The sequence below is a fragment of the Scyliorhinus torazame genome, chromosome 16 (genome assembly GCF_047496885.1).
Source record: "Scyliorhinus torazame isolate Kashiwa2021f chromosome 16, sScyTor2.1, whole genome shotgun sequence".
Classification (NCBI taxonomy): Eukaryota; Metazoa; Chordata; class Chondrichthyes; order Carcharhiniformes; family Scyliorhinidae; genus Scyliorhinus; species Scyliorhinus torazame.
The window spans coordinates 124,874,930-124,894,376 of NC_092722.1; the positions used below are offsets into that span (position 1 = coordinate 124,874,930).

The 19,447-nt window shown below is 46.6% G+C and overlaps 1 protein-coding gene across 1 annotated transcript in view; it reads left to right on the forward strand.

The window, feature by feature from the left end:
- The first annotated feature begins 16,352 nt into the window (after window positions 1–16,352).
- LOC140392297 (interferon-induced protein with tetratricopeptide repeats 5-like) overlaps window positions 16,353–19,447 on the forward strand; it is a 43,039-nt gene continuing 39,944 nt past the window's right edge. Inside the window, exons 1-2 of the mRNA XM_072477613.1 lie at window positions 16,353–16,442; window positions 17,005–17,160. Coding sequence (XP_072333714.1) covers window positions 16,353–16,442; window positions 17,005–17,160 — 246 coding nt within the window. The remainder of the gene's footprint in view (window positions 16,443–17,004; window positions 17,161–19,447) is intronic.

A 19,447-nucleotide genomic window follows, 5' to 3' on the forward strand; every position in this document is an offset into this window, starting at 1 on the left:
TATGTCGTGCATCCAAAGATGCTTCAGACGGTCAAGTTAGGTTTGCACAGCAGGCAGTGACGAGTGGGGTGCCGCAGGGTTCAGTGCTCGGACCCCAGCTATTCACAATGTACAATAATGATTTGGACGAAGGAATTGCATGCAAAATCCCCAAATTTTCAGATGACTCTAAGTTGGGTGGCAGTGTGTGCTGTGAGGAGGATGCAAAGAGGCTGCAGGGTGACTTGGAAGGCTGGCTGAGTGGGCAAATACTTGGCAAATGCAACATAATGTGGGTAAGTGTGAGGTTTTCCACTTTGGTGGCAAAAACAGGAGGGCAGATTATTATCTGAATGGTGGCAGTTTAGGTAAAGGGGAAGCGCAACGAGACCTGGGTGTCATGATGGAACTCGGTCATGGTCGCTAAAGGGTGGCAAGCAGGCACAGCTGGCAGTGAGGAAAGTTTATAGCACGCTGGCCTTCATAGCGAGTGGGTTTGAGTGTATGAGTAGGGTAGGGATGTCTTTCTGAAGTCATACAGTGCCTTGGTGAGGCCACACCTTGAGTATTGTGTGCAGTTTTGGTCTCCTAGTTTGAGGATGGACATTCTTGCTATCGTAGGTGTCCAGCAAAGGTTCACTAGACTAATTCCCCAGATGACAGGATTGACATATGAAGAAAGAGTGAATCGACTGGTCTTGTACTCACTGGAGTTCAGGAGAATGAGAGGGGGCTCTCATAGAAACGTATAAAATCCTGATGTGACTGGACAGGCTAGATGCAAGAAGAATGTTCCCTATGTTGGCGATGCCCTGAACTTGGGGTCACAGCCTAAGAATAAGGGGTAATCCATTCAGGACTGAGATGAGGAAGAACGTCACTTGGAGAGTTGTGATCTTGTGGAATTCTCTACCACAGAAAGCTGTTGGGGCCAGTTCGTTGGATATATTCAAGCGGGAGCGGGATGTGGCCCTTGTGGCTAGCGGGATCAAGGGGTATGGAGAGAAAGCGGGAGTGGGATACTGAATTTGAATGATCAGCCATGGTCATATTGAATGGTGGTGCAGGCTCGAAGGGCTGAATGGCCTACTCCTGCACCTATTTTCCATGTTTCTATGTTTCATCCAGTCCAAAACTGCAAAAAGTGCATCCGTTCTCCTCCACTTTTAGCCCAGCAGAGGGCAAACCAAAACCTGTGCTCCACTCCCAGCCGATAAGCATGAGAGCAGCCAGTAACAAGTATGAGTCCCAGGCGTAGCAGCTGCAATCTCTCTTTTCTCTCTCCCCTGTAAGCAACTGGCAGCAGGAACAGGCTCCTCTTGCCCTCCATCCAACCAGGCGTAGCACCTTTTCCCCTTACCGTAGTCCAGGTTTCAAAGTCTGAAAAAGGCAGCCAGCATACAGAATAACACACCAGGTCGGAAGCAGGGTTTCAGCCAGAAGCAGCAGGAGCTGAGAGAATGGTTCCCCTCCTGAACTTCAGAGTATGAGCTCCTAAGGTGACTGGGGGACAGAGCTTCCTCTCAATTGGTGGAGCTCCGCACAGAATTTAAACCCTGACCTGGAAGCAGTTCGGAGAAGGAGACCCTGCGGGGAGCTGAGAGGAGTGATTATTGTGACTAGTGTGGAATAAGATGAGTTGTACCCTGTCAGCCAGACCTATCGTGGATTATTTGCCGCTGTCTAAAACACTGGTGACGTGGATCAAGTGGAGCTACCATAAGCGAACTCTAACCACAGAATGCCGCTCTCCAGCCGGCAGGCACAACATACACAGGTAAACTCGAGTCTTTTGATGGCGACTCAGATGATTGGGCCCAGTACATCGAAAGGTTTCAACATTTTTTCCGCACAGACGCGATCACCAGTAACAAGCGACAGACTGTCATCTTACTGCCCGCTTTTGGCAGACTAACTTACACATTAATCAGTAAATTGACTTACCCGGGCAGGCTGGATGGAGTTCCGTTCGCCATGCTGATCTACCGGATGGGCCGTTACCTAAATCCACAGCACCCCATTATGGTCCAACTGTACCATTTCCATACCGCTTCGTAGACGGCGGCAAAGTCCACCGGGAAATACTTGGTGCGCTTATGGGGACTAGCCACCCACTGCGGTTTCAGAGCTCTCTGGTTGAATCGCTGCGGGACTGTTTCGTTTGCGGACTTAGGGACTGGGAGACGCAGTGGAAGCTGTTAATGGAGAACCTCCTGATGCTTGACAGGGCTGTCAACATGGCGCTCACCCAGGAAACCCCCGACTATGGCCTCCAAGAACCCCAGGGCCTGGCGGTCCTGAACATTGGGCATCGCCAAGACCATCGGCCGACATCTACCGGAAGCGAGGTGCCAGGTACTTCCAAGGTCGAAGTCATCACAGGTCCCGCAACCGTCACCACGACTCAACCCGGAGCGACCACGGGGCTTCACCAGACTCAGCGTTCCCGGACGGCAGCCGGCAGTATTGAGCGGGAAACCAAGGCCAGGAATAAGGCTCCGGGCAATCACATGAGGGCACCATTCCCCAATAACGGACAAGTCGCTATTTCCCCCTAAGAGGCCACATGCATTTCCTGGAGACCTTGGAAGCTGAGGAACCAACCCTACCACTGCTCTGTGTGACTGGCCCTAAAACGACACCTATCCGGGTGACACTGCTTCCAAAACGGACACCCCACCGAGATGGAACAGGACAAGGAAGCGGCAGTTTTGGTCATCAGTCTACTCATGTTTACCACCATCCGGACAGGCCTTCAGCCACTCGAGCTTCGCGACATGGGAACCCGACTGGTCACTTATACCGTGGAACCCTTATTATACAGCCCATGTGCCCTTGGCATATGGAGACCAGTCTGCGTGCTTAATATTGGTGGTAGTCCACGATAATGGGCCCAGCCTATTGGGGAACAATTGACTGCGTCACCTACATTTGGATTGGCAAAACCTGTGCCAGATGTACCCCTGTGGACCGGATGGAGTGCTGTCCGAGTTCCCTTCGATTTTCACCAAAGGCCTCGGAACCATTAAAGGAGCTATGACCACGATCAATGTGGAAGAGAATGCCCACCACCGATACTTCTGCGCCCGCCCTGTGCCGTAAGCATTTTGGGCAAAGGTAGACCGGGAATGGGCCATTTGGAGCAGCTGGGGATTATTCACCCTGCCCACTGTGTCGATTGGGCTGTGCCTGCAGTCCCCGTGTTGAAGCCGGGCGGGTCGGTGAGGCTTTGTGGGGACAATAAATGACCTTGAACCAGGTACCCCACCTTGACTGTTACCCGGTCCCTCGGATCGAGGATCTCTACGTCCTGCTCAGCAGAGGAAAAACATCCACTAAGCTGGACGTGAACCACGCGTGCTTGCAGCTGGTGCTCGGGCCTAGTTCCTCGAAATATGCGACAATCAATACACATCGGTGATTGTGCGATATTTCAGAGGATTATGGAGAACATCTTGGGAGGGTTACCAAAGGTGATCGTCCACCTGGATGATGTTCTCATCACCCGGATTTTGCATCAGGAACACCTAGAAAAGGTCCCGCAACCTTATGAGGAAAGGCTGATGAACTTGAGGTTGTTTTCGTTAGAGAGAAGAGGTTAAGAGGAGACTTAATAGAGGCATACAAAATGATCAGGGGGTTAGATAGGTTGGACAGTGAGAGCCTTCTCCCGCGGATGGAAATGGCTAGCACGAGGGGACATAGCCTTAAACTGAGGGGTAATAGATATAGGACAGAGGTCAGAGGTAGGTTCTTTACGCAAAGTGTGGTGAGGCCGTGGAATGCCCTACCTGCAACAGTAGTGAACTCGCCAACATTGAGGGCATTTAAAAGTTTATTGGATAAGCATATGGATGATAATGGCATAGTGTAGGTTTGATGGCTTTTGTTTTTTGACTTCCCATGTCGGTGCAACATCGTGGGCCGAAGGGCCTGTACTGCGCTGTATCGTTCTCTGTCCTATGTTCTAAAACCTAACCAAGGTCCTCGAGCAATTGGACGAGGCAGTCCAATTGCTTGAGGACAGAGGCAGAAGTGTGATTTCCATGCGCCAGAGGTCACATATCTCGGCTCCCGGGTGCAGAGCAGAGGAGAAAAAGGCGGGCGATTCGCCAGGCTCCCATCCCTCATGACCAAATGGTGCTCAGCTGTTTCCTCGGCCTGGTGAACTATTATGGGAAGTTCATACCCAGGGTGGCCACACTGCTAAGTCTGTTCCACCAATTACTGAAGGGACAGAGTAGGAACTGGAGCCCCCGCACCAGAAGGCGTTTCACGAGGTGAAGCAGCGTCTCTGTCAGAGGAATTGCTGACCCACTTCAACCCGGGCAAGCTACCTCCTGCTGCCTTGGGGAAGCAGGCAGCGTAATCAAAGACCCCTCCCACCTGGGTTATTCTCTCTTCCAACTTCCTCCTTTGGGTAGGAGATGCAAAAGTCTGAGAACACGCACAGACAGATTCAAAAACAGCTTTATCCCTACTGTTACCAGGCTCCTGAATAATCCTCTTATGGACTGAACTGATCTCTTCACACATCTTCTCTACTGAGCAGTACTACACTCCGTATGCTTCATTCACTGTCCTATGTTTGTACATGTATGGAACGATCTGTCTGAACAATACTTTTCACTGTACCTCGATACACGTGACAATAAATCAAATCCAAATCAAATCCAAATGTGAGTTAACCAACCGTTCCCTTGGTGTCACTTCATAGTCCTTGCTGCTCTCATCCTGATTAACTGATGCCATGCTATTCTGTATACTGCCCTCCAAAACAGGAATGCTCTGGGAAATGTTTGCATCTCAAGTGGATAGCAATGGGTTTAGTGCAAGGGGCTGTAACACATTATTTTTAGAAAAGTCCAATTCACTTTCTTCCAAATTCCTGTCTTCTTTACTAGCTTTGGAAGAATTACTTTCAATTTGTTCAAAATCAGTTAGCGACAGGTTGATTCAGTGCCAGCTGTTTATCATTATTACATAATCAGAACCAATATTGAATTTCAAACTCCTGTCTGACTCTTCATTACTGTCATTATTATTAAATTCAGACTCCTGTTTCTTATGGTCACCTTCGGTCTTAGAGTTCTCAGAATCTGATTTGCCACTTGATATGTGATCAACGTCTGTCAACATTTCATCCATTGAGTCATTTCCTGCCAAATGGGTTTTCCTAACTCCCACATGCCCAACCATTGGCATCTCAGGTGTTATCTGCTGTACTGCCCTCGGACTCTCTGTAATCATGGATGAAGCTACCACCTTCACTCCCGCTAAATCGTTAACCAAATGCAAATCTACTTCTTCCACTGGGAATTGCTTAAACACTCCAACAACGGGCAGCACGGTGGCCTAGTGGTCAGCACAGCTGCCTCACGGCACTGAGGTCCCAGGCGCGATCCCGGCTCTGGGTCACTGTCCGTGTGGAGTTTGCACATTTTCCCCGTGTTTGCGTGGGTTTCGCCCCCACAACCCAAAGATGTGCTGGGTAGGTGGATTGGCCACGCTAAGTTGCCCCTTAATTGGAAAAAATAAAGTTTTTTTTAAAAGCACTCCAACAACTATTGGACTTGACCCCAAATCACACTCTAATTGTACTTTCTACAATGGAATTGGACTAAATCTCTGCCTCTCCATTTCACCAATACCCTAGTTCTCCAGAAGGAAAACCAAGTCCTTCTCGAGTAAGAGAGTTTGTGTCGCAACATTCATATTTCCTCTGCATATGTTCCCAAGCTTTATCTCTTCAAAGTTGTTTATTTCACACGATAAATATAATGGTTTTTGACTGCATAACTCAGAGTGCAGTGCACTAGCTTTTGCAGCTGGGACACACTCTCCACAAATATATTTGTGTCAATAAATTTCCTTAAATTGAACTTCGAGGAATTTTTCTTTGTTATGATTTCCACAACAAATTGGCGTAGTCGTTGCAGTTTCCCTAATTTAATGGGAAGTGAACCCTGAAACAAATCTCTAAACAGGACACTCTCAGCTGAAAGGGAGAGAGCCATAGCCCGACCCCAGCTGAAAGGGGGGTCTGCGGCTCGGCAGCCTTAATTACTGGCCAGTGACTCATGCTAGGAGAGTTATTTTAATTAATAAATTAATGATAGCTGCATGGGAAGAAAAAGGTGCCTTAGAGACGAAAATTTAAAAAAAACTGAGTTTCGTGAAAGGATAAACACCGGTGTGCACTCCCTGTAGTATTTGTAAATGATTTCCGTGGTCTTTGTTATTGTTATATATATGTTCTGAAGTATTTTTCAGAAGGAACAATGAGCAATAAACTCGACGCCCCCTCACAGGTCGTCCCCTCACAGGTCGTCCCGAAGCCTTGGTAAAGATATCCGGAGCAAGAAAGAAGGTGAACTCCTTAAAAAGGACAGATAAGGGAGTCAAAATGAGTCAGAAAATGAAAAGAAACAATCGTAAAGCAACGGAATGAGGTAGGAAAACCTCTATGTCCCGCATAGGAATCTAATGAAGCTGACCCCCCTCTCGAAAAAAAAACAGGGGAGTAAAAGTAAATAGAAGATTAAGATAAAAGCGTAACAGGTGAGTTCCTCTAGAGAAAGGGAATTCAGATTTTCTGCAGCCGTGAGATAAGGCTAACGGTTAACTGTGACATTTGTGAGCTGTGACAATCTGTGTGTTTTGTTTCACCAATTAATTTTAGTCAAAGCATGAAGTGGGTTGTATTTTTTATCGTCTGTCTTTGTGAGTCAGAGATTATAAGTTAAGTGATTTGTGTTGAGATTTCTCTGATGAACGGAAACATTGGAAACTACGATCAGTTTAAAAGAAAGAAAGTGCCTGTACGATTAAAAGTAATTGAATATCAATACGTTTTTAGATTACGTGAAAAGACGTAAACGGCATCATGCCAAGTCCTCCGCCCCTTAGATTCTGCAGCAAACATTAACCATTTCAGCAGACAGTTGATCTTTTCTGAATTGACAAAGAAAAAATATACGTCTCTAAGAATAGCTAATGCCTATAAAATCAATCATTGGTATTTGACTTAAATGTGTGCTATTTATAGCCCCCTCCCAGGGGATGTTTTGCTACTTCCAAAATACTCATATGGTGCACCTTTGTCAGCTTTGAAGCTTTGGGATTGCAGTCCCACCCGGCAAAAATGGGGGATGGGTTCCCAATAATGATAATCATTTGAATGAAGGAAATTAGTCCCTCGAACACTGGTTAGCAAATAGAGGGAAAGAGGCTATCATGCAAGGGGCCAAGAAGCATTTAACCCCCAGGAAGGATGTACCGCAACTCGCGACACCTGACCCTATTAGACAGGCAGACATTCTGCAAAATAGGAGCGGTAGTACATCGCGTTGATAATGGAATGTTTATAGAACTACCTCAAATATGAGCTCGTCAGCTGCAAAATTTAATAACTTCTGAGCCTACACCCGATCGCTCTGTGTCTGTGTTCTATGCTGGCAGCTGAACGTTAACCCTTACAGTACCACTGTTAAAAAAAAAAAATGTTTAAACAGCAGGAAGTCTTACAAAAGATTAATGATCCTTGGGCACAGCTATTAAAACACCTGATCGAGTCCAGATGAGAGAATATAGTGACACATTGCACGGCTTGGTATGCTCGTGAGTGTGAGCATGCATACAATTTATAAACGCAAAGTCACTTCGGACAGCAGACATCATTGCATGTCACTCCTTTTTATTTTTTGGTGTTGTGGGATTAGGAATGTTAGTACAGTTGACTTATAGTCAGCGGGAACTTTTTAGGTTGGGTTTAACTTCAGAACCCTATTTAACATGGCCGTAAGACATCCCGCTAAGGCAAAGCAAATAGGAGAAGTGATCAAAGAGCCAAAGAAGAAATGCAATACATGGGATTTATATTGAAATGGACGGACGGAATTGCCTGATAGAATTTTATGGCAAACAGTAGGGCAAAGTGACCTGGAAAGAGGAGCAATGGCCCGCTACATTTGAAAGACAACAACCTCCCCGAGAGAGTCATCATTTACTCCCTTCAATCCTGGCCCAGGTACTGCCACATCTATGGGCTCAACATAAAAATCATGTTGGAAAAGTACATTCTGTCCCAGCGCAGAGGGTGCAGTTACAGAAGAACGTTGCCCTGCCCTACTTAAAACTATACAGGTTGGCATCGGAAACAGAAAAAGGGATAGAGGGAGTGATCAATGCACTATTACAGCAAGGGGTGCTGAAGAGAACACAAAGCCCCTGTAACACCCCTATACTCCCCATTCCAAAGGGAGGAAGACCCAACGAGTGGTTTTTGCACAAGATCTCAGAGCCATCAATAACATTGTTATCATTATTGCTCCATTGGTGCCGGACACAAATGTCATTTTGTCTTCTATACCACCAATAACGGATTCTTTCTCAGCCTTTTTCTCCATTCCATTGCACCCAGAAAGTCAATATCTATTTGCCTTTTCATATCGGAATTAACAGTATTAAAAGAGACTTAGACAAGTGCCAGTTGACTGCAGGCTCAACATTCCCTCAATATGATGACGATTTATTGATAGCCTCAGAGAAAGGGCTAGTTTGTCAACAGAATACCCTTTTGTTATTATCACACATGGCAGAAAGAGGGCATAGGGTCTCAATTGACAAGCTGCAATTCTGTCAGGAGACAGTTCAGTGGGCTATTGCAGGCAGTGGATCCCGGACTATAGAGAGATGGACGCAGTACTGCACAAGGCTACCCGACAGGGTGCCCCTTCAGTTGTTACCTGGATCCCAGAGAGGGAGCAAGCATTTCGTAATTTGAAACAAGCCATGATTAGCGCCCCTGCCTTGGGACCTCCGAATTTCAGCAAGCCCTTTACTCTTTATGTGAATGAAGCAGGGAGATTTGCAACAGGGGTCCTGGTGCAAGAGCATTGAGGAGGGAAAAGACCCCTTGCCGATTACCCGGTGTGGTAAACGGTATGCCAAATTGCTTAAGAGCAGTAGCAGCCATAGCGGCCATAGTAGAAAAATGAGGCTATCAGTTTTGCTGCTGCTTAATTCATCCGCAACGTAGCATTTTACTGCGGCTCAACACACTGGGTACGGAGTAATCCTCTCTGAAACTAACTTTACCTACAAGTGAGCGCCAAGCTGTCAACCCTGCAACACTCTTGCCCGCGCCCTCGGAAGCAGAACATATGTATGATCATGACTGTTTACAATTGGTTGAAGCCATCACAACCCCTCGACCTGATTCACCCACGAGAAAATCCAGACATCATCTTTCTCACCAATGGGTCAGCAAACCGACCAAATGATATAACCCTCCTGGCCGGCTATGCAATAGTAATTCCATTCAAGATAGTGGAAGCTTTTGCTCTGACTTCGGGAACGTCTGCTCAAGCGGCCGAATAGTTTGCCCTTACTAAAGCATGTATTCTAGCTAAAAATAAAACAGTCAATATTTCTACTGATTCCCGATCCGCTTTGGGTAGTACACGATTTTGGCCAATTATGGAAAAACAAGGGATTCATATCTTCCTCCGGCCAACCTATTAAACATGCTAAATTGGTTTACAATTTACGAGATGCTGCTCAGCTGCCCAGCAAGATAGCCGTTTTAAAGTGTGAAGCGCATACTACCACAGACAATGAAGTCTCATGCGGCAATAGATTTGCTTACAAAATAGCAAAGGAATTGGCTCTCTAACAGCAGCCACAACTGCAAGCGGCTGCAGTTGAACATACATCCACCATAACAGAACCAAAGTTAAAACAGGCACGGGAGCAAGCCTCCCTACAGGAGCATCGCTCTTGGCTAAAAGCGGGTTGCTATCAAGACAATTTTGATAGGTGGATAAGGGCTTTGAAAATAAACCAAACGTATGAAGCTCTCAGAGAAATTATACTTTTGGAGGAGTTTAAAAATTCAATTCCTGATGTAGTGAGAACTCATATGGAAAAACAGAGAGTTAAAACTGCGAGATTAGCAGCAGAAATGGCAGATGATTATGAATTAGTTCATAAATCAAAGTTTGGTTTCCAACATCAGTTTCAGCCTGTGAGGAATAGAAACTGGGGACATGAGAAATACTCAAGTGGTAAAGGTAAAGTTGAACTGATGGGAGATAATAAGGAGAGTATCAAAAGTTTCAAATGTTTTCACTGTAATAAACTAGGCCATGTAAAGTCACAGTGTTGGTGGTTGAAGAAAAGCAGTGGGAAGGCTGATGTGGGGTTTGTTAAAGTGGTAAAGGAAAGCCAAGTGAAGCGAAGGAGGTGCAAAAGATTGTACAGCCTGATCAAGAGGTGATTGATAAGAAGGTGCCAAATCTTTTTAAAGAATTTAATTGTGTGGTAAAGTTTACTCATGTGTACCAGGAGGAGCAGGTAAAGAAGTCACAATTTTAAGAGATATGGGAGCCAGTCACTCTTTGATGGTAGGAGATGAGGAGTTACGTCGTCTTGGAAGAATGTTGCCAGAAAAGGTGGTAACATGTGGAATTCAGGGTGAGAGGAGTTGTGTTCCATTATTTAAGGTAAGGTTGGAAAGCCCAATGAAGAGTGGTGAAGTGGTAGTGGGAGTAATAGAGAAACTATCTTGTCCAGGAATACAGTTTATCTTGGGTAACGATAAAGCTGGATCGCAGGTGGGAGTGATGCCTACGGTGGTTGATAAGCCAGTGTAAAATCAGACAACTGAAGTGTTGAAGGACGAATATCCTGGGATTTTTCTGGATTGTGTAGTAACAAGGTCGCAAAGTCACAGGTTAAGACAAGAGGAGAAATCAAAGAGTGAAGATGAAGTTGAAGTGCATGTATGATTTGTCAAAGGAATAATCGGTGATAGTGGACATATTTTCACGGTGGGTAGAGGCTTTTCCAACCAAAAGAGATGATGCTAGAACAGTAGTAAATATTCTGGTAGCAGAGAATACCTAGGTTTGGGATACCAATGGGTATTAACAGTGACAGGGGAACTCATTTCACTAGTAAATTGACCAAAGCCCTAACAGAAGCCATGGGATTTGATTGGAAATTGCACATACCATATCAGCCACAATCCTCAGGAATGGTGGAAAGGGCGAATGGAATAATTAAAACTACAGTTACAAAAGTGTGTCAACAAAATGGGCTGCTATGGCCAGATGCCAGACCCATAGTAATGTATGCACTGCAAAATCAGAGAAATCGTAATACGGGTTTAACCCCGTATGAGATATTAATGGAACGTCCCATGACAACTGGAACTAAACCCCCAATGAGTCCAGCGGCAGTAGCCTCAATATGGGCAGATGAGGCATCACTAAAATATGCCCAGGACATGTGTGAAACCGCTGAAAAAATAAATAAATAAATAAAACATGAAAAGGTGCGACAGGCTCAGATGCATCCAAAAAAGGGAAATACACACCCTTTAAACCTGGAGTCCAAGTATATGTGAAAGCACTAAACAAAGACTCTTTTTCTCCGAGGTGAAATGGACCCTACCAAGTGCTGGTAACAACCCGAACAGCCGTTAAAGTAAAGGAAAAGCCAGATGGGATCCACGCAACTCGTGTAAACTACATCAGACGGAACTTTGAGAGTACCAGCGAAAAGCTAACCTGAAGAGAATTATGGCGTTGATGTTTTTATATTATCATATTAATCCAACATCATGTAGAGGGTAAACTGCATACTAACACCTTAATATACATGTCTCACTCATATGCAGAGAGGGTAAATAAATTCAGTTGTTGGGTTTGTACACAAATTCCCAGATGCTTGGGACCCTGTGCGACCGATCCCATTCACCAGTAAAGAGATAGCAGAATGGGCTCTAAGACAAAATAGCACAGGACGTGGTCAAGATACACAGAATATGTTCGATTGGAGATTAGCTGGATACGATATGAATAGGTTTCAAGAATGGTGTGGACCTAGGTTTAATGTAACACGTCAAACGCCCTGTTTGATCCTTCTCAATTACACTGGAGTCCCAAAGGGTAGCATATGCTTTAGGAAACATAAAACATATGGGACCTACCCAGTCGGCACGAGTCAGTGCGACCAGACCTTGAATTGGCAACCCCCGATGTTCCACCTTACAGCTAAAGGACTATTCATCTTTTATTGGTCAGGAGTTGAAAATCAAACGAGTGGAGGCTCCTGGGAAGTGGATCGATTAGACTAATGATGACTGATAGTAAAGGAAACCTGACTGCATATTAGGGTTAGGGTTAGGGTTAGGGTTATGAGGGATGGGACTTTGGCTTTGGATGGTAGGATCGTCAGAACAGAGGATTGTGTTCTGGATTATAATCTTGATTGTCGCATTTTATCTGTGGCCACAAAAATTGGGAAGGCTCCTGTTATTTTGGATACGTAGTCCCTTATATGCAGCACATTCAGCAACTGCAGGGCCATCCCCATCACAGGACGACACGAAGTGTTAGGACATGGACACAAATGCTGGGAATATTGCTACCACCATTACGAATAGCCACTATTGCGTACGAACTACGCGACATCCATGAGCAGGTAGCTAATGACACTGCAGAAGCTGTTAACCAGATAGAAACTAAGATGGTTGCTGGAAGAGCGGTTGCCCTGCTGAATAGAATGGCTCTTGGTTTGTTGTTAGCTGAAAAGGGAGGCACTTGTGCCCTGATTAGAAGTGACTGCTGCACGTACATCCCTGATAACTCAGAAAAATTGATAATCTGGTGGATCACATTCGTAGAGAGGTAACAAGATTACACAAAAATGAGGGATGGGACTTTGGCTTTGGATGGTAGGATCGTCAGAACAGAGGATTGTGTTCTGGATTATAATCGCCATTGTAATCTTGATTGTCGTATGGTTACTGTTTTAATATTGTGCAAGGTATTTTTATTGTACTAACATGGGAGAACAGCCCAAGCCGCCTTGTCTCCTGGCTACCAGCTCAAAACACACAGGGAACTGTCATACGTCCGTTCCCCTTACATTATAAACCACCCTTCTCTACGGAGGACACGATAATTTACTAAAAGGTGTTGATCAAAAGATCAACAAGGAGGGAATTGTGGAAGGGAAGTTAACGAGTTACCAATTTAGAAGCATACTGGGAATATTGACTATATTTTAACACTGCTTTTGAATGATAATAAGTAGGTCAAGTAATGTAAACTAAATACTGCTTAGTATTTTGTACTCGGCCTTGTTATGATAATAAGTTGTTCTTCCGAAGGACAACAAAATGCGTACTCAAATTGTTTTTAAACAAAGGGCAAAACATTCATATTTACTTTTGCATATGTTCCCAAGCTTTATCTCTTCAAAGTTGTTTATTTCACACTATAAATATAATGATTTTCGACTGCATAATTCAGAGTGAGTGCACTAGCTTTTGCAGCTGGGACACTCTCGCTCCATCAATATATTTGTGTCAATAAATTTCCTTAAATCGAACCTCGAGGAATTTGTCTTTATAATGATTTCCACAACAAATGGTAACACCTAGGCTTTCGAGTCTCACCTTCATCCCCAGTAGCTTCCTTCCTGGTCCAAGGTGGTGATATCGGAGCATTCCCAGCTATCAATTCATTTGTTTTTATTTTTATAAGTTTAGAGTACCCAATTCATTTTTTCCAATTAAGGAGCAATTTAGTGTGGCCAATCAACCTATCCTGCACATCTTTTTTGGGTTGAAGGGGCGAAACCCACGCAGACGCGGGGAGAATGTGCAAACTCCACACGGTCAGTGACCCAGAGCCGGGATCGAACCTGGGACCTCAGTGCCGTGAGGCAGCTGTGCTAACCACTTGCACCACCGTGCTGCCCTGCTATCAATTCTTTACCTTGGCTACCTGCCTTCTTTCACACTCCCACTTCTTATCCTTTCCAAAATGATGGGGGTGATAGAACAAAGGTTGAAATTTATAGATTAGCTCATAATCGTCAGCCATAATTGCTGCCTGTCAAGCAGTCTTCACTCTCTGCTCTTCAACATGGTTTCTTTACTGTAGGTGGTCGCAAATTCTTGAATTCCTCTAAGAGAATGACCTCCCTTAGAGCCTCAAATGAAGTTTCAACTCCCAATGCTTGTAACCACCTATCAAATTTGTTCTATTTAACCCTTTCGATCGCTGCATAATTCTGTCCCAGTTATCTCCTTAAATTCTGAAAATTTTGCTTCTCGGCTTCAGGAGCCAATTCATATGCATCAAGAATAGCCTCTTTTACCTCACCATAATTCTGACAGCGAAGCACAAATGTCCTGTTTCCACCCAGTCAATTTACTGGGGAATGTCCACTTTGCTCTTTTCCACTCCATTTGGGTTGCTACCCTTCCGGTCTTTTTCTCTCACTGCAGTTGTGGGTCGATTTTCACTGGCGAGGAGTAGACTGAAGACGCCCACAGTGTTAGACAGTCATACACAGGCAGCACAGGGGTGGCTAGCTGGTGGCCTTCGTGGCCAGTGCACCCGGCCATGACAACCGGTATGGGTGCTGGCAGATGGTCCAGGATGAGTTACCCATCGGAGGGAGGGGTGGGGTTACGGGTTTTGTGGTCGGGGTTTAGTGCCAGGGGCACAGTGCTTCGTACTCACCCTGGCCGCCCTGAGGAGGTTGTGCAGCTTTTTCCTGCACTGCTGGCCGGTCTGGACGATGTTGCCCATGCCATTCATGGCCTCTTCCACCTATCCCCAGGCACGGTGCAGGCGGCAGGTGGCAACCTCTTCTCCAACCCCGGGTACAGGGTGGTTCGCCTTTACTCCACGGCATCCAAAAGTGGCCCCAGTTCTGCGCCTGTGAAGAGTGGTGCCGCTCTCCTTGCTGTTATCTTGTTGCCTAGGATGACTGTGTGTGGGGAGTGGAGTGCTTATATGAGGCTGCAGCTTGTCAGCCTCTCGAGTGTCAATCCCGACTCCAGAGAATCGGACACTGTTTTTCATTGGAATCGATAATGTTCCATGTGGCGCCGATGCTAGCCCATTAACGGTTGATGAATTGCTCTGGGAACGGTGCCAATTTTTCTGTTGTAAAACACCACCGATTTAGTCCTGGCATCACCACTTAGTTTCTGGAACGGAGAATCCCGCCGGTCTTCGCATCAAGACTGACGAATGTGAATTTTTCCAATTATCAATAAGCTATCTTGGCTATGTAATTGATAAGGACGGATTCCACAAGGAACCTAAGAAGATGACTGTGATTATAGATGCGATAAGACTGCAGAATATATTGCAACTCAGACCTTTTTTGGGAGTCATCAATTTCTGTCAAATTTATTCCAAATCTCTCTACCGTATTAAAACCACTCCATACATTATTGTGTGCAAATTAACTATGGACTTGGACAAAAGACTGCAAAGAGGCATATACTGAAGTCAGAATGTGATAAAGAAATCAGAAGACTTCATTCACTTTCACAGTAACTTCAGTGCAACGTTAATGTAAATCTACTTGTGACACTAACAAAGATTATTACTATCATTATTATTTTGACCCTAAGTTAAAATTACAACTCACAAGTGAGCCTCACCCTGTGGGATGGTGCCGTTATCTCTCATGTAATGCTAAATGGAGATGAAAGGCAAATAGATTTCACTTTCAGAACATTGACAAGAGCTGAACAGAATTATGCTCAATTGAAAAAAAAAGCCTAAAGTATAATATTTGGAGTCAACTGATTTCTCACTACTTGTATAGAAAACATTTTACCTTGGTAACAGACCACAGTCCTTTGACAACAAAATTTGGCCCATACAAAGGAATACCGTCTCTGGCTGCGAGTCGTTACCAGAGATGGTCTCTCATCTTCACAGAGCATAATTACAAAATTAAATACAGAAGTTAGGAGGAACTTCAAATGCGGATGCTCTATCACATTTATCAAGATGGGACAAAACGGAATCACAGAAGACGTATATGAACTGTGTACATTTCCCAGATGGACAGAGTATCTATTACTGCAATTCAAATGCAAAGGTGCACAAGGTCAGACCCAGTGATGGGAAAGGTCATGGGCATGATCTTGAAAGATATACCCACTGTATAAACAGAGGAGAGTCTGAAATCCAACCGTACTAAACAAGGGAGCTTGAATTAATGGAACATGGGGGATCTGAATCATCATTCCCCCATACTTGTGGAATTGTAAAGTAGATCAACTTCACTAAGGACATCCAGGAATTGTATGTATGAAAGGAGTCACAGGAAGCTATTTCTGGTGACTGGGACGAGACTCACAGATTGAAGAAAGAGTATGTCAATGTCAGCTTTGTGCTAGGATATGAAATACGGCACCTCTTCAACCACTTCACCCTTGGGATTGGCCAAAGCAACTACGGCAAAGAGTACATATCGATGTTGCAGGACCAATTGAAAGATATATGTTTCTCATCCTGGTGGATGCACATTCAGAATATCCTGAAATAATGATAATGAAGTCAATGACGACTGAAAAGACAATCAAACGACTGGACAAAGTATTTGCACGGTTTGGCAAGGTGGAACAACTAGATAACGTAATGGGACTCAGTTCATCTCAAACGAGTTTGTGAACTAATTACGGTCAAAACAATGGCATAAAACATAGAGAAATTGTGCCTTATCACCCTTCCAGAAACAGATCAGAAGAGAGACTGGTACAGTTGTTGAAAAGTGCAATCAAAGTATCAAAGGACGAAGTGCTATTAGCTAAGAGAGTATCAAACTCCTCATTTCCTATAGAAACACTACCCATGCGGCTATCCAAAACCCGCCGACAATATTGCTTTTTAAATTAAAGATAAGAACCAAGTTACAGATATAGAAACCTAGACGTTCTGAGCAAGCAGAAAGAATTTTAACAAGAAACTACTCTTCAAGTGAGAAATGTGTCCCTGCCACAATTTGCGCAAAGACAGGGCCTATTGCTTACAAAGTGCTAACCAATGATGAGAGAGTTTGGAGTAGGCACACCAATCAAATCCTCCCTTCAAAAAGAGAATTGACACAGTCGGTCACTGAAATGCCACATCGGACACTCAAGATTGGGAAATCTCAGGACCTATGATCATGATTGAGTCAAATTCTGAATCTACAAAGGTTGAACCAATAGCACCTGTGGAAACAGAAGAATTACCAACTTTATCAGATAATGCGCCTGAGCCAAGTGTGGAACAGACTACCGAGAGTGTGAAAACAAAAACTCCTGAGTGCTGGAATCTGCCTCAGCAGAATCAACCTCCACCTTGTACTGATGTATATATATAAAATTGTACAAAAACAACATTTGGTTAAATCATCACTGTTCACTATGAGTTCAAGTTTGAGTTAATATTTGTTAATATTTGAAGTTGCACGACAGGAATAAACAGGGAGGGACGTTATGTATTGTAACAAATGCCCTCTGTGTAATGTGTGACATGATTCTGTGGTGACATCATCAGAAACACTTGGGAGAGTTTCCCTCTGTTCCATCTTAGACTGTGAGCAGGCAACACATCTGTATATAAACTCTGACAACTGGTTAACTAACCTACAGTGTGGCAAACTGGTTATTCTTCGTCTCTATTGTGAAGTAAAAGCAAAAGCCTTTGAAATATAACAGCTGGGAGAGAGAACATCATTGTTGATGCTCTTTCAATAAGGTAAAAGAACTGGGGCGAAATTCTCCATTATCGGCGGAAAGTCCGCCGATCGGCGCAAAAAACGGCGCAAATCCCACTTGCGTCACGTCATAAAAATGGGTCGATAGTCTCCGGCCCGAAATGGGCTAGCAGCGACGTAACGGGTTCCGCGCTTGCGCAGTGGTTCACGCCGTGCAGCGTCATACGCGCTGCACGGCGTGACGGCTCATAAGGCCGCGCTGCTCCCCCCCACCCGGCCGGAACACCCGACCGCAACACCCGACAGGATGGCTGGCCGTCGCTCAGCCCCGAGGTTCGAGTCACGCGATGTGGAGGCGCTCCTGGACGCGGTGGAGCAGAGGAGGGATGCCCTGTATCCCGGGCACGGCCGCAGAGATGCCCCACGCCACAGCCGGCGTCCGTGGAGGGAAGTGGCAGAGGCCGTCACCGCTGTGGCCCTGACACCACGGACAGGCACCCAGTGCCACAAGAAGGTGACAACCTCGTCAGAGCAGGCAGGGTGAGCGTCCCCCATATCCCCCCTCCCCATATCGCCCCCTCCCCCATATCCCCCCCTCCCCCATATCCCCCCTCCCCCATATCCCCCCTCCCCCATATCCCCCCTCCCCCATATCCCCCCTCCCCCATATCCCCCCTCCCCCATATCCCCCATATCCCCCCTATCCCCATATCCCCCCTCCCCCATATCCCCCCTCCCCATATCCCCACCTCCCCCATATCCCCCATATCCCCCCCTCCCCCATATCCCCACTCCCCCATATCCCCCATATCCCCAAGTGAATCCAGCCCTAACCTTAATCTCTGCAATGCACGCGCAACCGATGGCGTGCATTCATATACCTGCCTAACACTGTTGTCTTTTACCCCTGCCACCACCCACCCCCCCCCCCCCCCCCCACAGGAGAAGCGCACACACAACAATAGGGAGCATGTGAGGACTGGAGGAGGGCCCGCTGATGAGAGGCCACTGACCGTACACGAGGAAAGGGCCCTGGAACTGGCTGGCGGACCTGAGGACCGGGAGGTTGCTGATGCAGAGGTCGGAGGCCCACCAGCAAGTGAGCCACCGACAGCCCGACCCCATATCCCCCCTCCCCTACATCCCCCTCCCCCGTATCACCTGATCACTGCCTGATGTCTAACCATGCATGCTTCATTGTGTATCGCAGGACCAAACGTCCAGGCACCCATCCCCGCAGATGCACACCGCCCGCAGGATGCCCCTCGGAGACCACAGGAGACGGAGAGACCCGCACCCTCCAGCATGCGACGCCCGCAGGATGCCCCTCGGAGACCACAGGAGACGGAGAGACCCGCACCCTCCAGCATGCGACGCCCGCAGGATGCCCCTCGGAGACCACGGGAGACGGAGAGACCCGGACCCTCCAGCATGCGACGCCCGCAGGATGCCCCTCGGAGACCACGGGAGACGGAGAGACACGGATCCTCCAGCATGCGACGCCCGCAGGATGCCGCTCGGAGGCCACGGGAGACGGAGAGACCCGGACCCTCCAGCATGCGACGCCCGCAGGATGCCCCTCGCACACCACGGGAGATGGAGAGACCCGGACCCTCCTGCATGCGACGCCCGCAGGATGCCCCTCGCACACCACGGGAGACGGAGAGACCTGGAGCAACAGGGAGACGACACCCCCGTCACGTGCGGGAGCGACCACCCAGCGATGAGGGGGGCAGCCACAGGCCCCCGTCACATCCGAGCCAGGACACCACTATCCAGGACACCACTACCCAGGACACCAGTACCCAGGACACCACTACCCAGGACACCCCTACCCGGGACAGCACTACCCGGGACAGCACTACCCAGGAAGACGAAATACCGGACAGTGAGTCAGAGTGGATGGGTGGAGACGAACCCCCACCCCAAAGTGCCATGG